At 39.0% G+C, this 23,181-nt stretch overlaps 1 protein-coding gene and 1 non-coding gene across 2 annotated transcripts; one reads left to right on the top strand and one right to left on the bottom strand.

The window, feature by feature from the left end:
* Positions 1-21,002: 21,002 nt before the first annotated feature.
* On the bottom strand, positions 21,003-21,109 carry LOC145161784 (small nucleolar RNA R71). The gene has a single exon (XR_013738658.1). It is a non-coding gene; the product is annotated as a small nucleolar RNA R71 (small nucleolar RNA).
* An 887-nt stretch (positions 21,110-21,996) lies between these two features.
* Positions 21,997-22,608, top strand: LOC145158348 (uncharacterized). Its single transcript, XM_079077258.1, has one exon. The coding sequence runs from the start codon at positions 21,997-21,999 to the stop codon at positions 22,606-22,608; it is 612 nt and encodes a 203-aa protein (XP_078933384.1).
* The last annotated feature ends 573 nt before the right edge of the window (positions 22,609-23,181 follow it).

Here is a 23,181-nt window from a genome sequence, read left to right as displayed (position 1 = left end):
TCTATACGGGATTGACAATCCCGCACCAGAGCTGCTTGCAACAGCTAGGTCGGCAGATCTGTGGTGACAAATATCCTACCGATTGTGACCCTTGAAGAACGTCGTGTTCAGGCGATCCTTGGTCACCAAGTATGGTTATGATAACTCATATTTTGATATTGAATAAAATGATTAGTGTATGAATAAGTAAAACTTCACATATTTTATCTTTATAAAACTATAACACCGTATTTGACAAGTATAAATATGGAATACCATTTTTGTATTGGAAAATGCCTTTTCTTTATGGTTTTATGTAAACTATAACACAGTATACCACTTAAGAATATAGAAACTTTCACTCTTTCGCTTAACGTATAATACATCAGAAAATATAGGATTTTCTAGGGAAAAACGTGTTTACTTTATCAAATAACGAGAAAACGGATTTGAGTATTAATCATGCTTATGAACTCACCAGCTTAAATGTTGATCCTCTCTTTCAAAATAACTTGTATTCTCAGGAATCCAGTAGACAGGTACACTCCTAGAGCTTTTGAGAAGATAGCCTAGTACCGTGTTGCGTCTTTTGTCTTCTACTGTACCTACTGTTGATGTCGAATATCTAATGTTGAACACTTATGTAAGAACTTATACATTATTAATGCAATGGTTATTGTACTTTGATTACTATAATGCATGTGTTGTGATACTTGACATGACGTCATCCACCCCTCGAACGTTTCCTCCGTTCCGGTTTGGGGGTGTGACAGCTTGGTTATACTATATTTAAATAAACTATTGAACTATTTATTATGCCTAAAAGTATATTGGGTAGTGAAGAGTTATAGAGAGTATAATATGATGAGGGGTTGTACCCAACATGGTATTATTATACTACTAAGGATTAGTCACCAAGTAGGATATAAAGGATAGGCCACAGACTATTCTAGACAAGTCTGGTCAAACATGGGCATGCTTTCAACATGTAGATGTTTATAAGTCATACACGGACAAGTTTGCAACCTGTAGGTGTTAATTGATCATACATGGGCATGTTTACAACATACAGATGTTAATAAATTGTTTTGCGGACAGGTCTACCACCTGAAGGAAATGATGAATCGTACATGGACAGGTCTATGACCTATAGGTGTTACTGAAATATACATGAGCAGGTCCTTGACCTGTAGAAGTTAAGGAACCACATACGGACAAGACTAAGACCTGTAGATATGAATAAACATTTTATGAGGGTGCTATGTTCACCCCATGGTTGTCTTATTAACACATATTGCTATGGAATCCTGAGGAGATATTATCCACTTAGAGATCCTTTAGGATAGATCCCTTGAGATCATCGGTTTAGGATCAGGAAGTGAGAATAACGGGAATGGGTAATCGAGTTATTTGTTTGATGCAAAATATATACTTATAAAAAATTAATTATAATATTTATGTGCTCACAGAGTTTCCCAACCTGACCCACTTAATTTCTTTGTATCATAGGTAGCGGTATGAAGATATATGATGTTTGGATCTGATGAGAGATTCAAGGAAATATAGGCCATTAAACATTGTAAGGCCTGTAGTGACTATGTTTATGCTTATGTTTATTGTCTAAGTTATGACATCCCAAGTTTTTAATAAATCAATGAAAAACGTTTCTTCAAAAATATTTATGGGAAAAATTCTGCAATATAAACAATACTCTGTTTTAAAATAAACATAAATAAAAAGGTCTTTTCTGACCATGAAAATGGGGATGTCTGTAATGCCCGTGTTTCTAGGCTAGGCATTAATATTGACATGATAGTCTAGGTTAACCTTTGTGACTCATTTTGGAGAAATGAAAAGGAATTATGTGAAAATTATGTGTTTTATGTGTTTTATGCTTAATTATTAGAATTTAATTAATTAAGATTAAAAATGAGCGTCGAAAATAAATATTAGATAAAGTCGATATTTATTAAGAAAGTTGTAGTGGTCGTGACAAGGATTACGGATATATAAAGAATGCCGAAATCCGAGTTATAACGAAGAAGTTATGACCTGTCGAAGTTTCACGACAAACCCGACACGGTGCTGAATGTCGTAAAAAGTGAGTTTTTGATAAACAACTTTTTAGCCTTAGTAATCTAAACGAAACTCGTATTATTCGTTAAACCGAGAAGTTCGATAAAAAGGACGCCCAAATCTGACTTCGTATGAGGAAGTTATGATTTTTCGAAGTTTCAGCTTAGCAGTAGACAGCTAAAAACTCGAATTTTAGATCGAGTGATTTTTAGCCGACACAACCTAAACGAGAATCGAAGGTCTCGTAAATAGTAGCACAACGGTAAAAAGTCTGACGAAAACGGACGTCGGATGAAGAAGTTATGAATTTTTAACGGATTTCCTGTCCCGGTCTGTTAAAAATAATAATATAAAAATTAAAGTCAAAATTAGCCGACGAAGTCTAAACGAAAGTTGTAGAGCGTAATTTTACCTACGCGTTCATATAAAGAACGTCAAAAACGGAGCTCGTATGCGAAAGTTATGGATTTTAGAAGTTTTGGCGCGAAAAACGAGAATGTTGTCACCCCTAATGAACGCGAAAAACAAAAGAACGTCAAAAACGGAGCTCGTATGCGAAAGTTATGGAACCCCCGAAGCAATGTTGTCACCCCTAATGAAAATCCTTAGGCTAGGTCCCTTGTGATAGTTGTTTTAGGGACGTAAGGTGAGGATAACGGGAATGTGTAATTAGGGTTGTTTTTGGTTGATGAAATTAATAAATTATTTGTTGATTGATAAACTTAAAGAGTTTATTATTTATTGTGGGTTGAAAACCCTATATGCTCACCAGGCTTCCAAGTCTGACCCACTCAGCTTTTTATATTACAGGTAGTGGACCCCGAGCATAGTCGGATGATGATGATGAGTGATTTTTGGATTATAGGCCAGTAGTTATAAATGACTGTTGTAAGGCTTATAATGTCTTGTTTATGCTTTTGATCTGTATCGGAACATGACATCCCGAGGTTTTGATATAAAAAGAGATTATATAATTCTTAAAGAAAGGTTTTGACAAACTTTTATCATGTTTTGGTTTGGGGACCAATTCTGCAACATCTTTTAAAAATATTTCTCTGATTTTATTTTAAAAAGCATAAATTAAATCGGTCTTTTCTGGCCGAGAAATTAGGGGACGTCACAGTTGGTATCAGAGCATTAGTTTAAGCGAACTAAGAAATTGTAGGATTTCTAGACTTAAACTTAGAATGCTAAGTGATGATTGTGAGATGAGTGTCTACCATATTTTAGACACGAGCACTAGTTTATTTTAGGAAAGATGCCTAAAATGCTTTTATGTGCTAAATGTTATATGTTTGCCATATATGCCATTAATTGTTCGGATCTATGGTCTGTTGCCGACCGGATTTGGAAACCTTATGTGTGTAGGATTCTAAGCGTATGATTACGAAATTAGAATTAACATATAACGTTTCGGAGTGATAAGGAGAATTTAAATACTTGTCGTGGATAAAGGTTTAAATTCACCTAATTTGGCGTATAGATTATAATGGAAAGAACCCGAAGTGGAGTTGGAAATGTAAATAGAAATCAGCAACCTCAACCCCAAGTGGTCGAACAGGTGCCTATAGTAAGAGCTGCACCAGAACCCATCACCATGGCTGGAGTACGAACTATGATTCAGACCATGTTGGCTGAACAAAGGGAGGAATTGAGGCAAATGTTGCTGAACAACAGGGATGAACCTTCAGTTCCTGTTGAACAACGTGAATTAAATGACGATCGATCTGAAGAAGGGAACAACAACAAATCGGTTGGTCATAGTGAACCGCTTGTGGTTGGGAGAAATAACCACGAGGATAGAGTGGAGAGAAATGGGTGCAAGTATAAGGACTTTATGACTTGCAAGCCATCGACCTTCACTGGAAAAGAAGATCCTGTCGGAGTAATGGACTGGATCTCGGAAATGGAGTTGGCTTTCATGACTTGTGGTTGCCAAGGCAAGTTACAGACCACATTTGCAGTACGTCAGTTCAGGGGTAGTGCTTCTCGTTGGTGGAACACTCTGAGGAAAACCCTAAGCCCTAATAAGCCACTGCAACTGACTTGGGCAGAGTTCTTGGTGCACTTTAAGCGCAAGTACTGCTCGGCCCAAAACGTGCTTGAGTTAGAAAACCAATTTCTAACGCTGAAGAAGGGGAGTATGACCGTTGATGAATATACGAATAACTTCACAGACAAAATGGAGTTTGCTTTGCGTATTGTCCCAGATGAGCTGGCGAAAATTGACAGGTACGCAAAGGGACTTCCATGGGAGTATGCGGTGCCAGTACGTCAGGCACTTACTTTGGAGGCAGCTATCTGGGTTGCCAAGTCTGTCAAAGATATGATTAAGGGGAGAGCCGCCAGCAAGGTTGAAGTTGGCGAGAAAAGAAAGTTTGAAAGGACTTCAGGCTCCAACGAGAAAAGAAAATTCTCGAAGTCTGGAGGAGGAGAAGGCGAAGCAAAATGGTGCGAGAAGTGCAAAAAGAAGCACTTTGGGAAATGTAGCGAAGAGGTGACCTGCTACAAGTGTGGAAAGACTGGGCATTATGCCAACGAGTGTCCGTCGAACCAGAGGATGTGCTATCGATGTAACGAGGAAGGGCACATTTCGAAAGACTGCCCAAAGAAGAAAGAGGAAGCAATGCCCAATGTTCCACTAAAACCAAAACCAAAGACATTCCAAATGATCCTTAATGAAGCAGATGGAAATACAAAGGATCGGGAGTAAGGACCTTATATTCCCAAAGCTAAGATATAAAGTAGCAATGCAGTTAGTAACTTGTGGTGTAGCCTATTAGAGGCGTAGTATAGGATAAACTCGAACCTCTGTGTAATTATTTTAAGAAATAATATAAACCCTGGTTTTGTCATCCGATGAATTGAATGACTATGTGAAATTCTTGTATGGTGACTTGGAGAACTGCGAGACAATACTTGGGACGAGTAGGAGTAGGTGTGAATGGTAGTAGAGGCCTATACTACCGGAAGCACAGGACTCGTACTTGGATCAAGGAAAGTCACAAGGTTACCAAGAAGCTAGAAATTGATTCCGTTATTGTTCGAGTACTTCATTACCTTCATTTCGGTAATGACGAAGAAGATGATCGTTATTCCGACCCTAGAGGTCATATCGAATCGAGTCCGACTACAATGAGTTTATTACGTGGTTCCGAGAACCAAGTTCGATGTAGTAGTTGACTTGAGCCGAATTGAAGTAAAGGATGTTAGCAGCTCAAGATCGCCAAAAGAGCTATGCTGACAAGAAAAGACAACCGATATCATTCGAAGTTGGAGATTCGGTTTTACTTAAAGTCTCGCCATGGAAGGGACTTATAAGATTTGGTAGAAGGGGAAATTTGAGTCCAAGATTTATTGGATTGTTTAAAGTTCTTCAGAGGATCGGGAATCAAGCTTACAAGCTAGAATTACCGGAAGAACTGGAGGGTATTCATAACACCTTTCATGTGTGTTAAATTTCACGGGAGATGTGCCCGACATAATTCCCATTTCTGAACTAAGGTTGGATGAAAAACAAGAGGTTGATTGAAGAACCTGAGGCAATCGTTGACCGTAAGACTAAGAAGTTGTGACGCAAGATGGTCGATTTAGTGCTTGTGCGTTGGAAACATACGAATGGGCCAAATCTCACCTGGAGAAAAACGGAGAGTGACATGATGAGTCGCTACCCGTATTTGTTTGCTGATGTGTGATTCCGGGGACGGAATCATTCTAAGGGGGAGAGAATTGTAATGCCCGTGTTTCTAGGCTAGGCATTAATATTGACATGATAGTCTAGGTTAACCTTTGTGACTTATTTTGGAGAAATGAAAAGGAATTATGTGAAAATTATGTGTTTTATGTGTTTTATGCTTAATTATTAGAATTTAATTAACTAAGATTAAAACTGAGCGTCAAAAATAAATATTAGATAAAGACGATATTTATTAATAAAGTTGTAGTGGTCGTGACAAGGATTACGGATATATAAAGAATGGCGAAATCCGAGTTATAACGAAGAAGTTATGACCTGTCGAAGTTTCACGACAAACCCGACACGGTGTTGAATGTCGTAAAAAGTGAGTTTTTGATAAACAACTTTTTAGCCTTAGTAATCTAAACGAAACTCGTATTATTCGTTAAACCGAGAAGTTCGATAAAAAGGACGCCCAAATCTGACTTCGTATGAGGAAGTTATGATTTTTCGAAGTTTCAGCTTAGTAGTAGACAGCTAAAAACTCGAATTTTAGATCGAGTGATTTTTAGCCGACACAACCTAAACGAGAATCGAAGGTCTCGTAAATAGTAGCACAACGGTAAAACGTCTGACGAAAACGGACGTCGGATGAAGAAGTTATGAATTTTTAACGGATTTCCTGTCCCGGTCTGTTAAAAATAATAATATAAAAATTAAAATCAAAATTAGCCGACGAAGTCTAAACGAAAGTTGTAGAGCGTAATTTTACCTACGCGTTCATATAAAGAACGTCAAAAACGGAGCTCGTATGCGAAAGTTATGGATTTTAGAAGTTTTGGCGCGAAAAACGAGAAAAATCCCCAAAACCGGGAAATTTCGCTGAGTCACCTCGGACACGTCATCCCTCGCATGCGAGGCCTCCACGTGGCACCTATTGATAGGACGGAGCTTCGCGTGTCGTCTTCTGATTGGACCAAGTCCTCGGTCCACTCGTATTCGGACAGCCTCGCAGGAGACACCCCGCGGATGCTCCTCGGACACCCCTTCGCATACGTGTAGCCTCCTGATTGGACCGAGGCTGCTGACCAATCCGAAGCTCGCAACTGACCAATCCGAGCCTCGCCCTGCTGCCACCTGGTCCGAGCCTCGCAGACGCGTGCCCTTCCCTCCTCAGTTCGGATCCAAGCCTCGCTACTATATATAGTAGTGGCTGCGAGACTTCCCGGGTAGAATCCGAAATTTGCCACTTTTCACCAATTTTTCATCTTTTTTATCATTTTGACTTCCCCCGAAGCCCCGGTATCATTTCTAAAGCCCGAAATACGTTCCGAAGTTCCCGAAGACCCGGAAATTTATCTTTTCGGTTTTGAAGCCCGACCTTTCGCAGAGCCCGGTTTCTCAATAAAACTCCCGGTTTTATTAGAAACAAACATTTAAGGAAACGAATTGCTGCCCGATTATCATCAAATCATGTGAGTGTATAGTCACTTTCATCTTACACATAGATATGAAGTATTTTATATAAAATACGTGATATGTATATATATGTTGCTTGTTTATTTGAGATGGATGTTGAATGAATGTTTTATACATGTTTAAAATGATTTAAAATGTATATATATTTTATCTTCAAATATGTTGGGTAAAACATGGGTAGATAAAGTATGAGGGATAGAAGTACAGTATAGATGTACGTTGGTAGCTATGAATTTAGTATAGTATAGATGTACGTTGGTAGCTACAGATTTAGTATGTTGGCAGCTATGGACTTAGTGCCTGTTGTATAAACCTTGGCGACGATGTGACTTCGTGCCTATTTGACATAAATTGTTGAAGGAAAACAATGTTCTCTCCCCGGTGTTTGTTTTATTTGACATAAATTGCTGAGGGAAAGCAATGTTGTCACCCAGGTGTTTGTTTTATTTGACATAAATTGCTGAAGGAAAGCAATGTTGTCACCCCGGTGATCGTTTTATTTGACATAAATTGCAGAGGCAAGCAATGTTGTCACCCTATTAGTGGTCTTATTTGACATAAATTGTTGAGGAAAGCAATGTTGTCACCTTATTGGTTGTTTTATGTTAGGTTGTCTTGTTTGACATAATTTGCTGAGGAAAGCAAAGTTGTCACCCCGATGGTTGCCTTATTTGACATAAATTGTTGAGGAACCCCCGAAGCAATGTTGTCACCCCTAATGAAAATCCTTAGGCTAGGTCCCTTGTGATAGTTGTTTTAGGGACGTAAGGTGAGGATAACGGGAATGTGTAATTAGGGTTGTTTTTGGTTGATGAAATTAATAAATTATTTGTTGATTGATAAACTTAAAGAGTTTATTATTTATTGTGGGTTGAAAACCCTATATGCTCACCAGGCTTCCAAGTCTGACTCACTCAGCTTTTTATATTACAGGTAGTGGACCCCGAGCATAGTCGGATGATGATGATGAGTGATTTTTGGATTATAGGCCAGTAGTTATAAATGACTGTTGTAAGGCTTATAATGTGTTGTTTATGCTTTTGATCTGTATCGGAACATGACATCCCGAGGTTTTGATATAAAAGGAGATTATATAATTCTTAAAGAAAGGTTTTGACAAACTTTTATCATGTTTTGGTTTGGGGACCAATTCTGCAACATCTTTTAAAAATATTTCTCTGATTTTATTTTAAAAAGCATAAATTAAATCGGTCTTTTCTGGTCGAGAAATTAGGGGATGTCACAATGTCACACCAAAGAATAGTGAACTTCCTTGAACACTCTCAAAATGGCACCCACAACAAGCAAAAGGAGGGAGGATAGAGAAATGGAGGCTAGGGTTTCATTATTTAGAGGATAGAGGTTGATCCATATAAGCCCTAAAAGTTAGAGTTACTTAAATAGAGTCCAAACCCGAAATCTTGGGTTTTGTGCAAACAGCGGCGCTACGCTTAGCGTAGACATACCTACGCTTGGTGTAGCCCTACGTTTCGCGTAGCTCACCTATGCTCAACGTAGGAACAAAACATTGAAATTCATCATTTTATACTAACAAAGTTCATCTCGAAAAACGAATGTTACAACCCCCCCCCCCCACTTAAATTAGATTTCATTCTCAAAATATGTCCTTACGAATTACTCTTAAAGCACCCTCTCAACCCCTTGTGGGTTTTCCAAGCCCACTCTCTTTTGCACGAATCGACACAACTCCGAGTACCGGAATCTACAACAACCAGTACCATGATTCCCAAAACCAAGCTCATAAGCCATACCTGAGTAAAAACTTTCAAAGGTCAAACTTTCATTTACCGCAACACTGGAACAAAACCCTAAACGAACAACCTATTTCTGACCCTAAAACCGAAATAATTTGTACCGTCCCAAAAATTTATGACCAAAAAATTTATTTTTTTGTGTTAATAACACCATTAACTAAACATGTTTATAAAAATCATAAGGGGAATCAGAGTATGTCAACAATCATCTAAAAATACACCATGATCAAATAAGGCGAAAAATCATGGTGTGTGTGATGCGATCATCCCGAGCTCTTCCCCTTTGAACCGGAAGTACCTAAAACATAAACTGAAAAATGTAAGCACAAAGCTTAGTGAGTTCCCCAAAATGTTGCATACCATACATATATGTCGGCTCAAGCTTGTACCGGGTCTATTTCACCCCCGAGTCTATATCAACTCACATGTCGGCTCAAAGTTGTATCGGGTCTATTTCACCCCCAGGTCTATTTCACCCCGAGTCTATTTCAACTCAATCAATATATTTCAACCATACGGGTCTATTTCACCCCAGGTCCATTTCACCCCACATACATATATAGCAAACATGCATACAAGCATACAACAAGAGTCACAAATACAACAATCACTTACAACCCTAGTATCCTACAGTATAGTGAGCAAACTCACCTCGATCCGCTGATAAACAAATAGATGCTTGGGCTGCTGAACCGGAGAATCCTCGCACTAATCAATCAAATAATACCCTAGTTAATAATTAGGTCGTAAACCATAATCGAGAATTTTAAATCCGACTCCTAGGGTAAAAGGCCATTTTACCCTTCCCCTTAACCGACCCAAATAACCATGGTCCAAACCCAAAAGCACCCGAAGCCCAAAATGGCCCAAAACACTATAAGCCCATAGTTGGTAGTACATTGGGTGTACACAACTCATACGCCTTGCGTACTCACACCGACCGGAACACGGGGTTCGAACCCAATACGCACAACATACATGGAAGTACGACCGACGTACTGTTCTATGAACCAATCCTCATATGGATGGCTTAATCCCTTAATACTCTTTCGTCCAAACTTCAGATCTACTCCAAAACAAGGTCTTAATCCATAAAGTCGGAAGCTTTAAGCTTATACATGAGATAATAAGCCCCAAAACCTAAATTTTAACACCCTAACCTCATGAAATGAACATCAACCCTTGCATGGTTGAGTTAAACCCATAAAGATACCATTTTTATGTACAAAAGGACCTCAGAAACACTAAGATATACCATCCTAAGCTTTTGAAGTAGCTTATACTCACAAGAAGCAACTCAAGGGACCAAAATATGACAAAAACTCTAAAATAGCTAGATTTAGGAAATGAATCAACAAGGTTTGAACTTTATACCTTTTGAGACTTTCCAAGATTATGAAGATTATGGATCTTCAAGCTCCAATCCAACCAATGCTTGATCACCAAGAATCTACTTCTTCACAATTCATAAAACACCAAAAGTTTACTACCAAGGCTCAAAAACACACAAGGAAAGGCTAGGGTTTCGCGGGGAGTCTTTAGAGGGAATGAGGCTAATGAGGGGGCAACCTCAAGGTCCATAATGACACTTAAATAGGGGCCAAACCCTAAAAATTAGGGTTTATGGTCTGCTTACGTACACCCGGCTATGGATGTTATGCGGTTCGGAACCGGACCGGACCGACCCAAACCCGAATAACCTGAAAACCGAATAAGGGTAATTGCATGAACCGAAAACCTGACCGATTAACCAATACGGGTTCGGTTCGGTTCGGTTATTACCCGAATACCCAAATAACATGTACAAGATGATTAAGGACCTAATATAACCGAATAAACCAAGGTTCTAAATAACGTAAGGCGTGGCTTGACGGCAAGGTAAAAGTTAAGCCATGACAAGCCTTGGCGAGCCATGGCGTTTTTCAAAGCGTGACTATATTATATACATTAAAAGATATAAATCATATAATTATTGAATTTTATCAAATATATGATGTTTTTAGAAGTGTTATATTAATATCTAATAGAAAAAAGTTAACAAAAACTCATTTATTTTAGGCCCGATAAAAAAACAAAAGAAAAAAAACTCGCGCCTTGAAAAAAACTCGCGCCATAACGCGATAAAGCGCGCCTTGACACGTTATTTGGGCGCCACGCTTCACAACCCCGCCTTGGACGTTTTCGTAACGGCTACACCACGCCTCGCGCCATGGCACGCCTTGAGGCGCGCCATGGCGCGCTTTTTAGAACCATGGAATAAACCGTATTGGGATTCTATAACTCGAATAATAGAATAACAATGTAGTTTTATACATTAACATAAAACATTCAATGACTAACATAACACAATAACACATTGAAATAATAACATTTACATAATAGATTAACATAATGAGAATTAATTTCTTACTTGAGTTTCTTGAGTTGGAGCCCAATTTTCCATGACTAGACAAAGTAGTAATTTGTGAATCCTTAGAGACAATAGGAAGGGTCGATTTTTGAAAGTCTAAAATAAGAGGAAGGATCGACATAAGAGATTTCAAGTTTGGAAATAGTTGAGAAGATTGGTCGATTTTGAAACGACGAGAACGAGTGTAGGGTTTTTTTATGTTATGAACGACGAGGACAGAAGTGTGAATCGTGATTTTGATTTTTGTCGATCATAGAAGGGGGATGAGGAATGCTTATTCGGGTCGGGTATTTAGAACTGAATAAGCTCTTATTTGGGTAACCCGGACCGAATAACCTGAGAACCTAATAAACATAATATAAATACTCGAAACCCGAATCAAATTGCTTATTTGGGCCTAATTCGGTTCGGTTTAGTTCGGGTTTCGGTTCGGTTCGGGTTTTCGGGCCAAATTCTCATCCCTACAACGTCCGCCACCAACCTCTGCGTCCAACTAAAGGGAGTACGCCGAACGTACTCCATGTTACGCCCAGCGTAACAGGGACCAAAAATGCAACCTTTTAATGCGAAATCCATATATTGAAGAGTACCTGAAACTTGATCGTTACATAATCTTCAATGATACAACGATGAACAAATACTAACCCGCCACGACGAACCAACATTGAGAAGCACCCAACCCTTATCACAATTTGAAAACTCCTAGATAGTGCTTGACTTACAGATAATCAAGGCTAACCCAAACATCAACCGTAATGACCACAAACTCACAGGTCTGACCCGACCAAGCCCTCCCCCGTGTGACATCCCTAATTTCACAGCAAAAAAAGATCGATTTATTTTTGTTTATTTTGAAATCAGAGTATCCTTAAAAGAATAATATTGCGAAATTTGTTCCCAAAAACACGATAATAATATTATCAAAACATTTATGAAGAAATGTATTTTATTTATACTAAAAACCTTGGGATGTCATTGTTGATACATTACATAAGCATAAACAAAATAATATAGGCCTTACACTAGTTTATCTAAACTACTAGCCTATAGGCATCCATAAATCTCTCATCATATCATCACACTTGTGCTTTTGTGCCACTACTTGTCATATAAGAAACTGAGTGGGTCAAGCTTGGGGGGTCTGGTGAGCACATAGGGTTTTCAATCCACAATAATTAAATCTTTATTTATTATTATCAAATCATCAACCCGATTACCCCTTCCCGCTATCCTCGCTTTTTGTCCCTAACATCTAATTTCAAGGGACCTATCCTAAGGATCATCTTCAAGATAGACAATAATGCTTAGGGGAGTCCATATCAATATATGTCGGTAAGGTAACCATGGGGGGGTGGAGTACACCCGGTGCACACTAAGTTCAAAAACACCTACATGTTGCGAGCCTACTAGCGTTCCACTGGAATGTCTAGAATAGTCTGTGGTCGTTATCTATACTCCGCTAGAAAGCTGGATCATCTTTAAAGTCAAGGCCTCTAATCATCTATATCATCTTTCATCTCTCATCATCCATATCACCTTTCATCTCTCATCATCTATGTCATCTTATATCTACCCATCTTTACCCAACATATTTATAGGTAATAAAATACATATACAGTTTAAAATCGAGTAAAACATGTATAAATCGTTAATCTAGCATAGATATTAGGAAACACAGATAATAGGCACATATAGCATATAATTATCTTAAATACTTTATATCTATGTGTAAGATGAAAGTAACTATGCACTCACTTGATAAAATGGGTGACTGGTGATTTGGGCAGAGCTTCGTCTAACACCTTAGATATTCCTTGACGTGACCTAAGTATAATTACTATAGAGTTTAGTCTAATGATCCTGGAGACTAAGAATAGTCTAGATCCTGACTAATCCCAATGTCTACATCAAAATCTATCAAGTAAGGATCAGCCAGGCAGGACAGTTGGGAGGCAGTATCATTTTGGCATAATAGCTTTTCTGAAATCCAACTACCAAGCCAACATGACCATTCTAGACACCTCTCATGTAGGTAGATCAAATAGTATAACGACATGAATTACTGATAAATATTATTTATAGGTTCATAATGATGACTTATGACTATAAATATAAGTTACACAGAAAAGACTAGAGTGTAGCTTAACTTACATAGGTTCTTCCCGACAGAAGTTAGAGAATTGAACTGGAAGAGCTTCTACTCGCTAGCTACCACTTCTTCAGGGATCGCAGGACTTCGCCGAAGGCTAAAACTAAGGGAAATGGGCTAAAATCGAGAGAATATCGAGAGAGAGAGAGAGAGAGGAGGATGGGGAGTGAGGAAGAAAATGAGCAGTCAGAGTATATTTATAGCGCAACTGCGCGCCGCGCCTAGTGTGCACGCCGCACACACCTGATACGTCGCTCCTCCTTTCTCCCACATGTCGCAAATATGGTGGTACACGCCCCACCTTCTAGAAGGTGCGCGTCGTGCAACCCACCTGTGCTTGGCGCTTCTCATAAAACTTCATAAAATTGTATCTTCTTCATACGAGCTCCGTTTTCGGCGTTATTTATATCCCCGGAAAGCTCTCGACGAGATCTACAACTCTCGTTTAGATTGATTTTCCTAACGATCAACCGATTTCTACTTCGGTTTCTGAGCCGTATACTGTTACACTGAAACTTCTAAAAATCCTAACTTCCTCTTACGAAGTCAGTTCGGGGCGTTTTCTATATATACGCTCTCAGTTTAACGACTACTACGACTTTCATTTAGATTACTAACAATAATAATCTTCCTAACTCCTATTTGCTATTTACGATATCGTAGCCATGCTGGTTTTGAACGTGAAACTTCAACGGGTCATAACTCATCCGTTATAAGTCCGTTTTGAGCGCTCCTTATACCTCCGGAATCCTTATTACGACTACTCCGTCTCACTCATAGGCTACTCGTCCTAATCTTTAATCTATTTAGACGCGAATTCTATCCCTAATTTATTACGTAGGTATAAACACACAATGTATACATTATATACATACAAATACCACGTAATAATCAAATAAACCTATTTTATGAACCTCAAAATATTACAATTATTGACCCTAACCACTTCATCGTCTTTATTAATGTTTAGTGGGAAACACAGGCGTTACACCCCGACCTCACGTCGTCTTACTAATAGACTGAAGAACGGATTCCACAAACTACCATTGAATTCGACAAGCTCACACACAAACATACAAGTGAAACCCCACAAAAATCCCAACATGCAAATACTGAATTAGCCTATACCTCAATCATGTCAACCAAAAATTCACAAATTCGATCTGTCCAAAATCCTTACCAACCTAGCTCCATCCTACTGATAAACTGAAGGAATGAATCTATGTCCCACCACTGGGGCTGACAACCTCATACTCGGACGTAAACGCAAACCCCAAAAAAACATATCTACATAAAAAATGTCTTTCCCCTGAGCCTCACTCAAGATAACATAACCAAACGGGCCTCGACTATAGGTCTCACCCATGATAATATAAACAAACTGTCCTCATCCATAGGTCTCACCTAAGATAACATAAACAAACGGGCTTTGCCTACAATCAAAAGTTATACAACCCTAAACATCGACACGACTCTAACAACCCTTTGAATAAGGAGAGACTAAACAACAATAATGGGTCCGACTCAGCCTAAGTTAATGTTGTGATCCTCTCATATAATTAAAATCACCACCACAACGGCCTACCTCGGCCAAGTGAATGCTACGGGACATTTCGTAGTCTTACGACACTTCCGTGATCGCCATGGGCTCCCTCATGGTCTTTTACACATCCCAACAAGGACATCAAGCAACACTGACACGAGACAGACCCCTACCCAGGTAGACCCTATCAGATGTTTGAGTCATGATTCGAACCCCAAAGCCTTTATCTGACAAGAACATGCAGAAAGGCCATCACATCATCCTTGACCTGAACCTAGACACTAACCCAAAATTAGCATCGTCGCCAATGCTTCAAACCTTCAGAAGATATAACCTGGAATCCTCAACATCTGCTTTCCTGATCACATTTGACTGTTGAACATCATTCATTACATACACTTCAATTTGAACAACAACTAGAACCAACTGTCCTCATATCCTTGAATATGAAACTCTAGGATGACCTGTACTCGAAAATATTTACATCTGATGAAGTGATCCCCCCCCCCCCACTTGGAATTGGCTAAACTCCAACAACTTCATAACCATTCAGAATTCCAAGTCAATCCAATAACTGCACCACATGGTTCCTAACAACCACACCTGACATTACCAAGCATAAACGAATCTGAATCCTTCAACAAAACTCAAAATCTCCAAAATAACTACAACCCATAATGATAAAATACAAAGAGATCCAACATACATTTACAACCTCACCACAACAACAATCCATACATACATAACCTTTAAAATAGAACCAAAGTTGATTAATACAATAACTTTCAACAGACAAGATTACAACTGAAACAAAAAAAATATAAGAGATTCTAATGACACTAGCGAACGTTGTACTTGACCGAACTGAAGAACTGATAACTCAAACCCCCGATCTGGGAACTCTAGTTGTCCTATATCGTCCATCCGGTAACTGCCAAGCCAAAGGTGTCGCATCCAAAAACGCATTGTATGTTCCCAGAGGACAATCGACCTTAACATGGTCCGGATGGCTGCAAAAGAAACATATCTTTGACTTCCTCTGACTACAATCCAAGTTTTAGTGACCCACCTGACCGCACCTGAAACATCCAGAAACAGGCGCGCGACAAATACCCTAATGAATCCTATTACACCTCCCACAAAACCTGTGAATCTCTCGATCTCCTAACTGAATGCCCATCACCCGAGCCTTCTTCATTTTCGCTGCAAATGCATGGACCTGATCTTGCCCCCTCTTCTGCTGCCTAGTCTCCAACTTCATCTCTCTCTCTCTCTCTCTCTCTCTCTCTCTCTCTCTCTCTCTCTCTCTCCCTGACTTCCTCTACCAAACTGGAGAGAGTCTTATGACTCGAGATACTCATGTGCTCCGGGATCTCTTCCCTCAACATGTCATGGTAACGACTCATCCTCATATCATCCGAAGTCGCATACTGAGGGCAATTACTCTATCACTAAACTTGGCAGTGATCTTAGCCACCGACTCTATAGTCTGCTCAAGTGCCAAAAACTCCCGTGCCAATTGGTAAACCTCAAACGTCGGCACGAACTCCCTCTTAAATCTAGTGACAAAATCCTCCTATGACATGGACTAAACCGCATCCAGTTTGAGGTCTTGTACAACCTCGTACCACCAATACCAAGCTCTGTCGCAGAGAATACATATCGCAAATCTGACCTTGGTCTCCGTTGGACAGAAGCTGGCGCGAAAGGCACTCTCCACATCAATGATCCAATGCATACTGATGATTGGCTCCATACTCCCAAAGAAATGAGGAGCTCCACAAGCATCAACCTCCTTGAAGGTGACTCCGTGACCCTATGGACAACCACCCTTTAATTCTGCCTGCAAAATCATAAGGCACCCGTCTATCACTGCGGCCAAATCGTCCATAACAGTGTTGATCAATCCAGGCAAATCCACTCTCATGACTCTCAAAATCTTTGCAGCTATGATTTCGTGGACATCCTCCTCACTCAGATATGAATCACCAACACGGAAGATCGTCATTCTGGATCTAAAAGATAATGGAAACAATCAAAACAATTCATAATGCAAACCCATACTATGCATACCCACCTACAAGTTCCTCAGTATTCTTAGAATACCCCCTGAACCAAGTATGGATCATGTGCTTTTAGTAGTATGGTCCCAATACTACCTTCCACACCAATCCATACTCGTTCCAAGGACCATTCCAAGACTCCCAAGTCACTTCGCATCACTCCTCTAACTCCTCACATGCATTTATAAGTCTTAACCACATGAATAATGTTATACTTCCTAGACTCTCTCACTAGGATCCTTCCTTTTCCACAAAACCAAATTGCTAAAATATTTACCCATACTGTTGGTTGCCTGGTGCATGTAAGTTATACACAATACAAGACCAAATAGACTGTCGAATGAGTGAATCAACCCTAAGCCCACGACCAACAAGGAGTAAGAATATGGCTAAATCAATCATTCTAAAGCTATGCAATCCTAATTGTATATAACTCTAAAACATACACCTAGAAAATAACATTATCAATCCAAACTTTTAGCAGTGAATAACAAACAATTCTCTTGGCTATAAAGCACCACAGAAGTCAGACAACTCAATCATGCAACTTCTTGAACATATCTACAACCCACATTCTAGCATGTATAACAATTCATAACACAATTACGAGGTCATATGGGTATATTGGGAATTACTTACTTCATGAGCTCCAACCGACTGTACACATCACATCCTCTAATCGTTGCAAAAACCTTTTTAGAAACAGTTTCCGCAAAAATGTTTTATTATAATGAGATTTTCCACAAACAAAAATACTATGATTTTAAAGCATAACGATTTTTTTTGGTTTTTCGGAAAATAAGGGATGTCACAACAGGTAAGATGGTCCGGGTTCTTGCTTCTTTAACCTGGTTATGTAATTATTCTTATGTACCAAAGGTAGTTACCTTCAATATAATATTATTACATTTACCGTGTTTCCTGGGATATTGTATAAGAATTTGTATGGTTGATTTTCTTGCCATAATATATTGCTTCTCGGTTTTCCAGTTAGTTTTCATTTAATAAAGATAGTCGACCTGGTAAGATATGGGCTTACAGTATTGGGCCAGACTATTTTTGGTGGTGTCGTATTGCCTTTATGTATGGCTAACCTCCATACACCATTAATCAACTATAGAGCCGAAAGATTTTCTTGTATGTGTGGTGAAATGTGTGGTATACCATGGACACCCGCTATGCATTATGCTTACGTTGTTAAGTTTAATGTTTTTAGGTTGTTCGTGCGAAGGGCACGATGTGACTGTATAGTCGCATCGATCTTACTCTGTTATTTGGTTTCCGTTGTTTTTGTAATTCAAAACTATTCTAACCTTATGGTTTTGAATCAATTGGATGTTCATTTATGTTTTCAGAAAATGATTTAATTAATTAACCCAATTTTAAATGAAATTTTGGTTTGAAAATTGGGACGTTACACAAAAAGTTTAATGTACTTTTTAAAAAAGAATTTAAACAATTTTGAAAATTTTAAATGAATATAAGTGATATTTGCATATTTAGCCATATAATTAGTATAGATTTTTATCAATTATTAGCTAATTATTTGCATATTATGGACAAAAGGTACTTAATAATGTTTAAATTGTATTTTCAGTCCAGAAGTCATGCTCGGGAGCAAAAAGGAGGAAGGAGATGCAATTAGAAGCTGCAGAATGAAGAAAGGAGTACAAACCTGAAGCTACTCGGCGAGTCCAATCATCTACTCGACGAGTTTCCACGAAGATTCGCGAAGCAACACGTAAAGTCCTTACCGTATACAGATTCTTCAAGGGTACTCGGCGAGTCGGTTGTCTACTCGACGAGTAGCCCCTGTTTTGAGTTATCTATAAATAGAAGCAATAAATCCGATTGGAGGATCTTTTCTGGCTTTTCTGGAAAATACTTTGCGACTAAGGAAACCCTTGGAGACCTGGAGAACATGAGGAGAACCCTAATCTATCATTCTTAGAAGATTCAATGCAACTTAGGTTTAATTTTCCACTTTATCTTTGAAATAAACAATGTTTGAGTTGATTACTTTCGTTTTTAGCTTTTTGACTACTGTAATCATGATCTAAATTTACTAGTTTCTGTTTAGGGGAGACAATTTTACTCTTATGGATTAATTTTATGGTTTGATTAATTGTTAATTGGTGATTTTGTTAAATTAAGCTTGTTAAAGATCCTTATGCATTAACCATAACTATTCTCTGTTAATAGGAAGGCAATTAGGCTGCATGAACATCTCTTAATTGTTTACCTCATATGATTTATGTGAACACTTTGTTATGTGCCTAGGACTAGTGAATATGAAACTAGGATTAATTAGAGAATGGGTAAATTAATGTGTGCTTGTTGATAAACCAACAACAAGAGGCTAATTGAATTAGTAATTTGATTAACCAATTACAAGTCTTATTTAATCCGAATAATTAAACTAGGGAATTAATTAGCTTAAACACTTGATCACTGCTTAAATTAATTGATTTTCTAAGGATTGGTAATAGCGAATGCGAATCTAATCACTTTAGTCGGTAACCAATAACAATTAATCTATTGCTTTGCCATAAAATTAACCATAGGAGTGAATGAGTTGAACCTAAGCAGAAACCTTTTATTAAATTTGGTGAATTTTTACTTGGTTTTAGTTGATTAGTTAATTGCGTGTTAGTTAGTGTGTCTAAGTTTCTAGTCTTGTAAAACTAGAGAAAACCATTTTACTTTTATTACTTGTTGGTTAAAATTAGTTATTAGGTTAATTTCCGTTCCTCGAGTTCGACACCCTACTTATTCAACTATACCACTAAAAGACAGGTTCACTGCCTTTGTGTGTTTAAATTATATTTTTAGAGTAGGAATAAAACGAGTTGGTTTTACACACATCAAGTTTTTGGCGCCGTTGCCGGGGAACGGTTCAAAAATTAATTCTAATTTCTAGTTTTATCGATCCTTTGTGTGAGGTTATCTTGCACAAAGTTATTTTTTTTTTTGTAATTCAGTAATTAGGTTAAGTTTTAGTTTTTAATTGTTCTTATTTGTTTTTTTTATTTGTTTTTAGGCTTTTAGGCAGTGTACTCGCCGAGTGCAGTCGAACCTACTCGGCGAGTTCAGTGCTGATTTCCAGTTTCGTCTTTATTTTCTTTCTGTTTCGTTTTTGTTCTTTTTACACGTTTTTCTTACTTTTATTGCAGAGTGTTTATGACCAGAGGAGGCAATATACTTTTAACTCCACCACTTGAAGACCCGGAAGCTACTTTAAGGAAGAACAAAGGCAAAACCGTTGGAGAATCCGCTTCTTCAAAGAACTCACCTTTAAAGAATCTCAAATCCGTTTTTAGCAAGAAAAAGAGCAGTAAATCAGGAGCATCCAGCACCTCTTCCTTGGCAAACGAAGACCCAATCAAGGAAGACATCGTGTACGAATCCGAAAAGGAAGAAAGCGAATTTGAAGAAGGTAGCGATCTAGAAGGCGGATTCGGTGGCACCATGGCTAACATCGATGAAGTTACCATGGGCGAGTGGAAGAAGAGGATGCGTGAAGATACCGGTCGGGGACTCGTGCAACCCGCGATTCCAGAAAATGCCAACTTCGAACTTAAAGGCCACATACTCGCCCAACTTAAAGAAATTCCGTTCTATGGAAAAGATCACGAAGACGCGTACAAGCACCTAGAAGAGGTCAATGATATAGCCGATTACTTTAACTTTCCTAATGTGGCCCACGACACCGTTTTGCTTCGCATGTTACCGGTCACGTTTAAAGGCGCTGCAAAAGATTGGCTAAAATCACTCCCTCCAGGATCCATCACCACATGGGGTAGAATGAAAGAAGAGTTTATTGATCAATTTTGCCCACCATCAAAGATAGCCAAGTTGAAGAAGGCTATAACTAATTTTGAGCAACAAGCCGGAGAATCACTTTATGAGGTGTAGGAGAGGTACAAAAGCTTACTAAGGAATTGCCCACATCATGATCTTAATAGTCAACAAGAAGTCTCCATTTTTTATGATGGAGTAAACGTGACAACAAGGCAATTACTTGACTCGCAAGGACCGCTCACAAAGAAGGCACCCCCGGTGATAAAGCAACTAATTGAGGAATTCTCTAAGCATTCTAGAGAATACCACAATCCAAGGAATGATGTGACAAGGGGATCAGCTTATGCAGCTTCAGAAGATTTGTCGGCAGTTATGGCAATGTTGAAAATCATGGATAGGAGGATGGATAAAATGGATCAAACAATCCATGCTATTCGGGTAGGATGTGAGAATTGCAATGGGCCTCATCTAACTAGAGATTGTGATTTGGACGAGAACGGGAAATAAGAAAGTGCAAGTATGCTATTCTAGTGGTGATAGATTTGATGACGATTGGCGAAAACCTAAGAAAGAATGGCTTCCTTATGATGAGTACAAGAAGGCGAAGGAGGAGAAGTATAGACAAAAGGCAAGGGGTTTTTACCAAAAGGAGGAGCCGGTACAAGAAAAGAAACCAAATTTAGAAGAAATGCCCACTAAATTTGTAGTTGCATCCGAGAAAAGACACAATGACCACGATGCTGCAATACAAGATACAAGAACAATATTAAGGAATCAGCAAGCATCTATTCACAACATTGAGAAGCAGCTGGGGCAACTTGCCTAACAAATAAATCAAAGAGCACCGGGAGAACTTCCTAGTAATACCGAAAACAATCCACGAGGCGCACATATAAATATTGTGACAACGAGGAGTGGAAAGATAATTACTCCTCTGGCCCCTATTCATAACGAAGATCCGAAGCTGGTACAAAAGGAGGAGGCAGAAGATCAGAACCAAAATCAGACCCAGCTGAACCCAGACACTACTCGCCGAGTCCAAGATATGGACTCGACGAGTCCGACACCTGATCAGAAAATTAAGTCTCCTGCTAAGCCATATCAGCCTCCACTGCCATATCCAGCCCGAGCTAGACAAGAAAAGAATGAAGAAGACTACCAGAAGTTTCTAGAACACATAAAGGCTCTTCAACTTAATATACCATTCATAGAAGCGGTTGCACAAATGCCAAAATACGCCAAATTTCTCAAGGAGCTTCTAACTAATAGAAAGAAGATGGAAGAAGTGAAGAAAGTGGTTCTAAATGAGAATTGTTTAGCTGCCATGTTGAACAAACTACCGAAGAAGAAGGGTGATCCGGGAAGCTTAGCCTTGCCTTGTCAATTCAGAAATTTAGCCACCATCTATGCATTGGCTGATTCAGGGGTGAGTGTAAATCTCATGCCATACTCATTTTTCAAGAAATTAGATCTCCCGGAGCCGATGCCAATTCGAATGGCAATTCACCTAGCAAATAAAACGGTTACATTCCCAAGGGGAATATGCGAAGATCTATTGGTGAAGGTTGATAAGTTTGTGTTTCCCCGCGGACTTTATAGTTTTAGACATGGAAGCAGATCCTCAAGTCCCGATCATTCTTGGAAGACCTTTCCTTAACACCGCAAGCGCTACAGTTGACATGCGAGATTCCAAACTTACTCTACGGGTGGGGGACGAATCAGTCACTTTTAGGGTTGATCAAGCCATGAAGCACGCAAGGAGTAGTGATGACACAACATTTTCGATTGATATGTTGGAAGAATTGATGGAGGAATGGAATAATGAAGAACCAAACAAGTCCACCATCACCTTTGATGAAGAATTCGATGCTGAAAGCGACTTACTGGAAATAGAGAGACTGCTTGAGGAAGTTTATTATAATGAGTTGATCAAAAGCACTGAACAGTCTACTCGCCGAGTAGATTCGACCTACTCGACGAGTACATCCAAAGAATCCCGATTAGTCGCGAAATTTGCCCAGGACTCGACGAGTCTCATCACTGAACTCGACGTGTGCAACGTCCAGAACACGAAAACTGAGCTGAAAGCACTACCAGATCACTTGGAGTATGCATTTCTTGAAGAGGGTCAACAAAAACCTGTAATTATAGCTGCTGATTTGGCCAAACATGAGAAATAAAGTCTTGTGGGGGTACTAAAGAAGAGGCAAGGTGCTATAGCATGGAAGAT

This window comes from Lactuca virosa, chromosome 2 (genome assembly GCF_052849685.1).
Source record: "Lactuca virosa cultivar CGN04683 chromosome 2, Lactuca_virosa_CGN04683_v6, whole genome shotgun sequence".
In the NCBI taxonomy this organism is placed as follows: domain Eukaryota; kingdom Viridiplantae; phylum Streptophyta; class Magnoliopsida; order Asterales; family Asteraceae; genus Lactuca; species Lactuca virosa.
The sequence above is the reverse complement of the archived record's forward strand: the minus strand, read 5'-3'. Positions and strand labels throughout refer to the sequence as shown.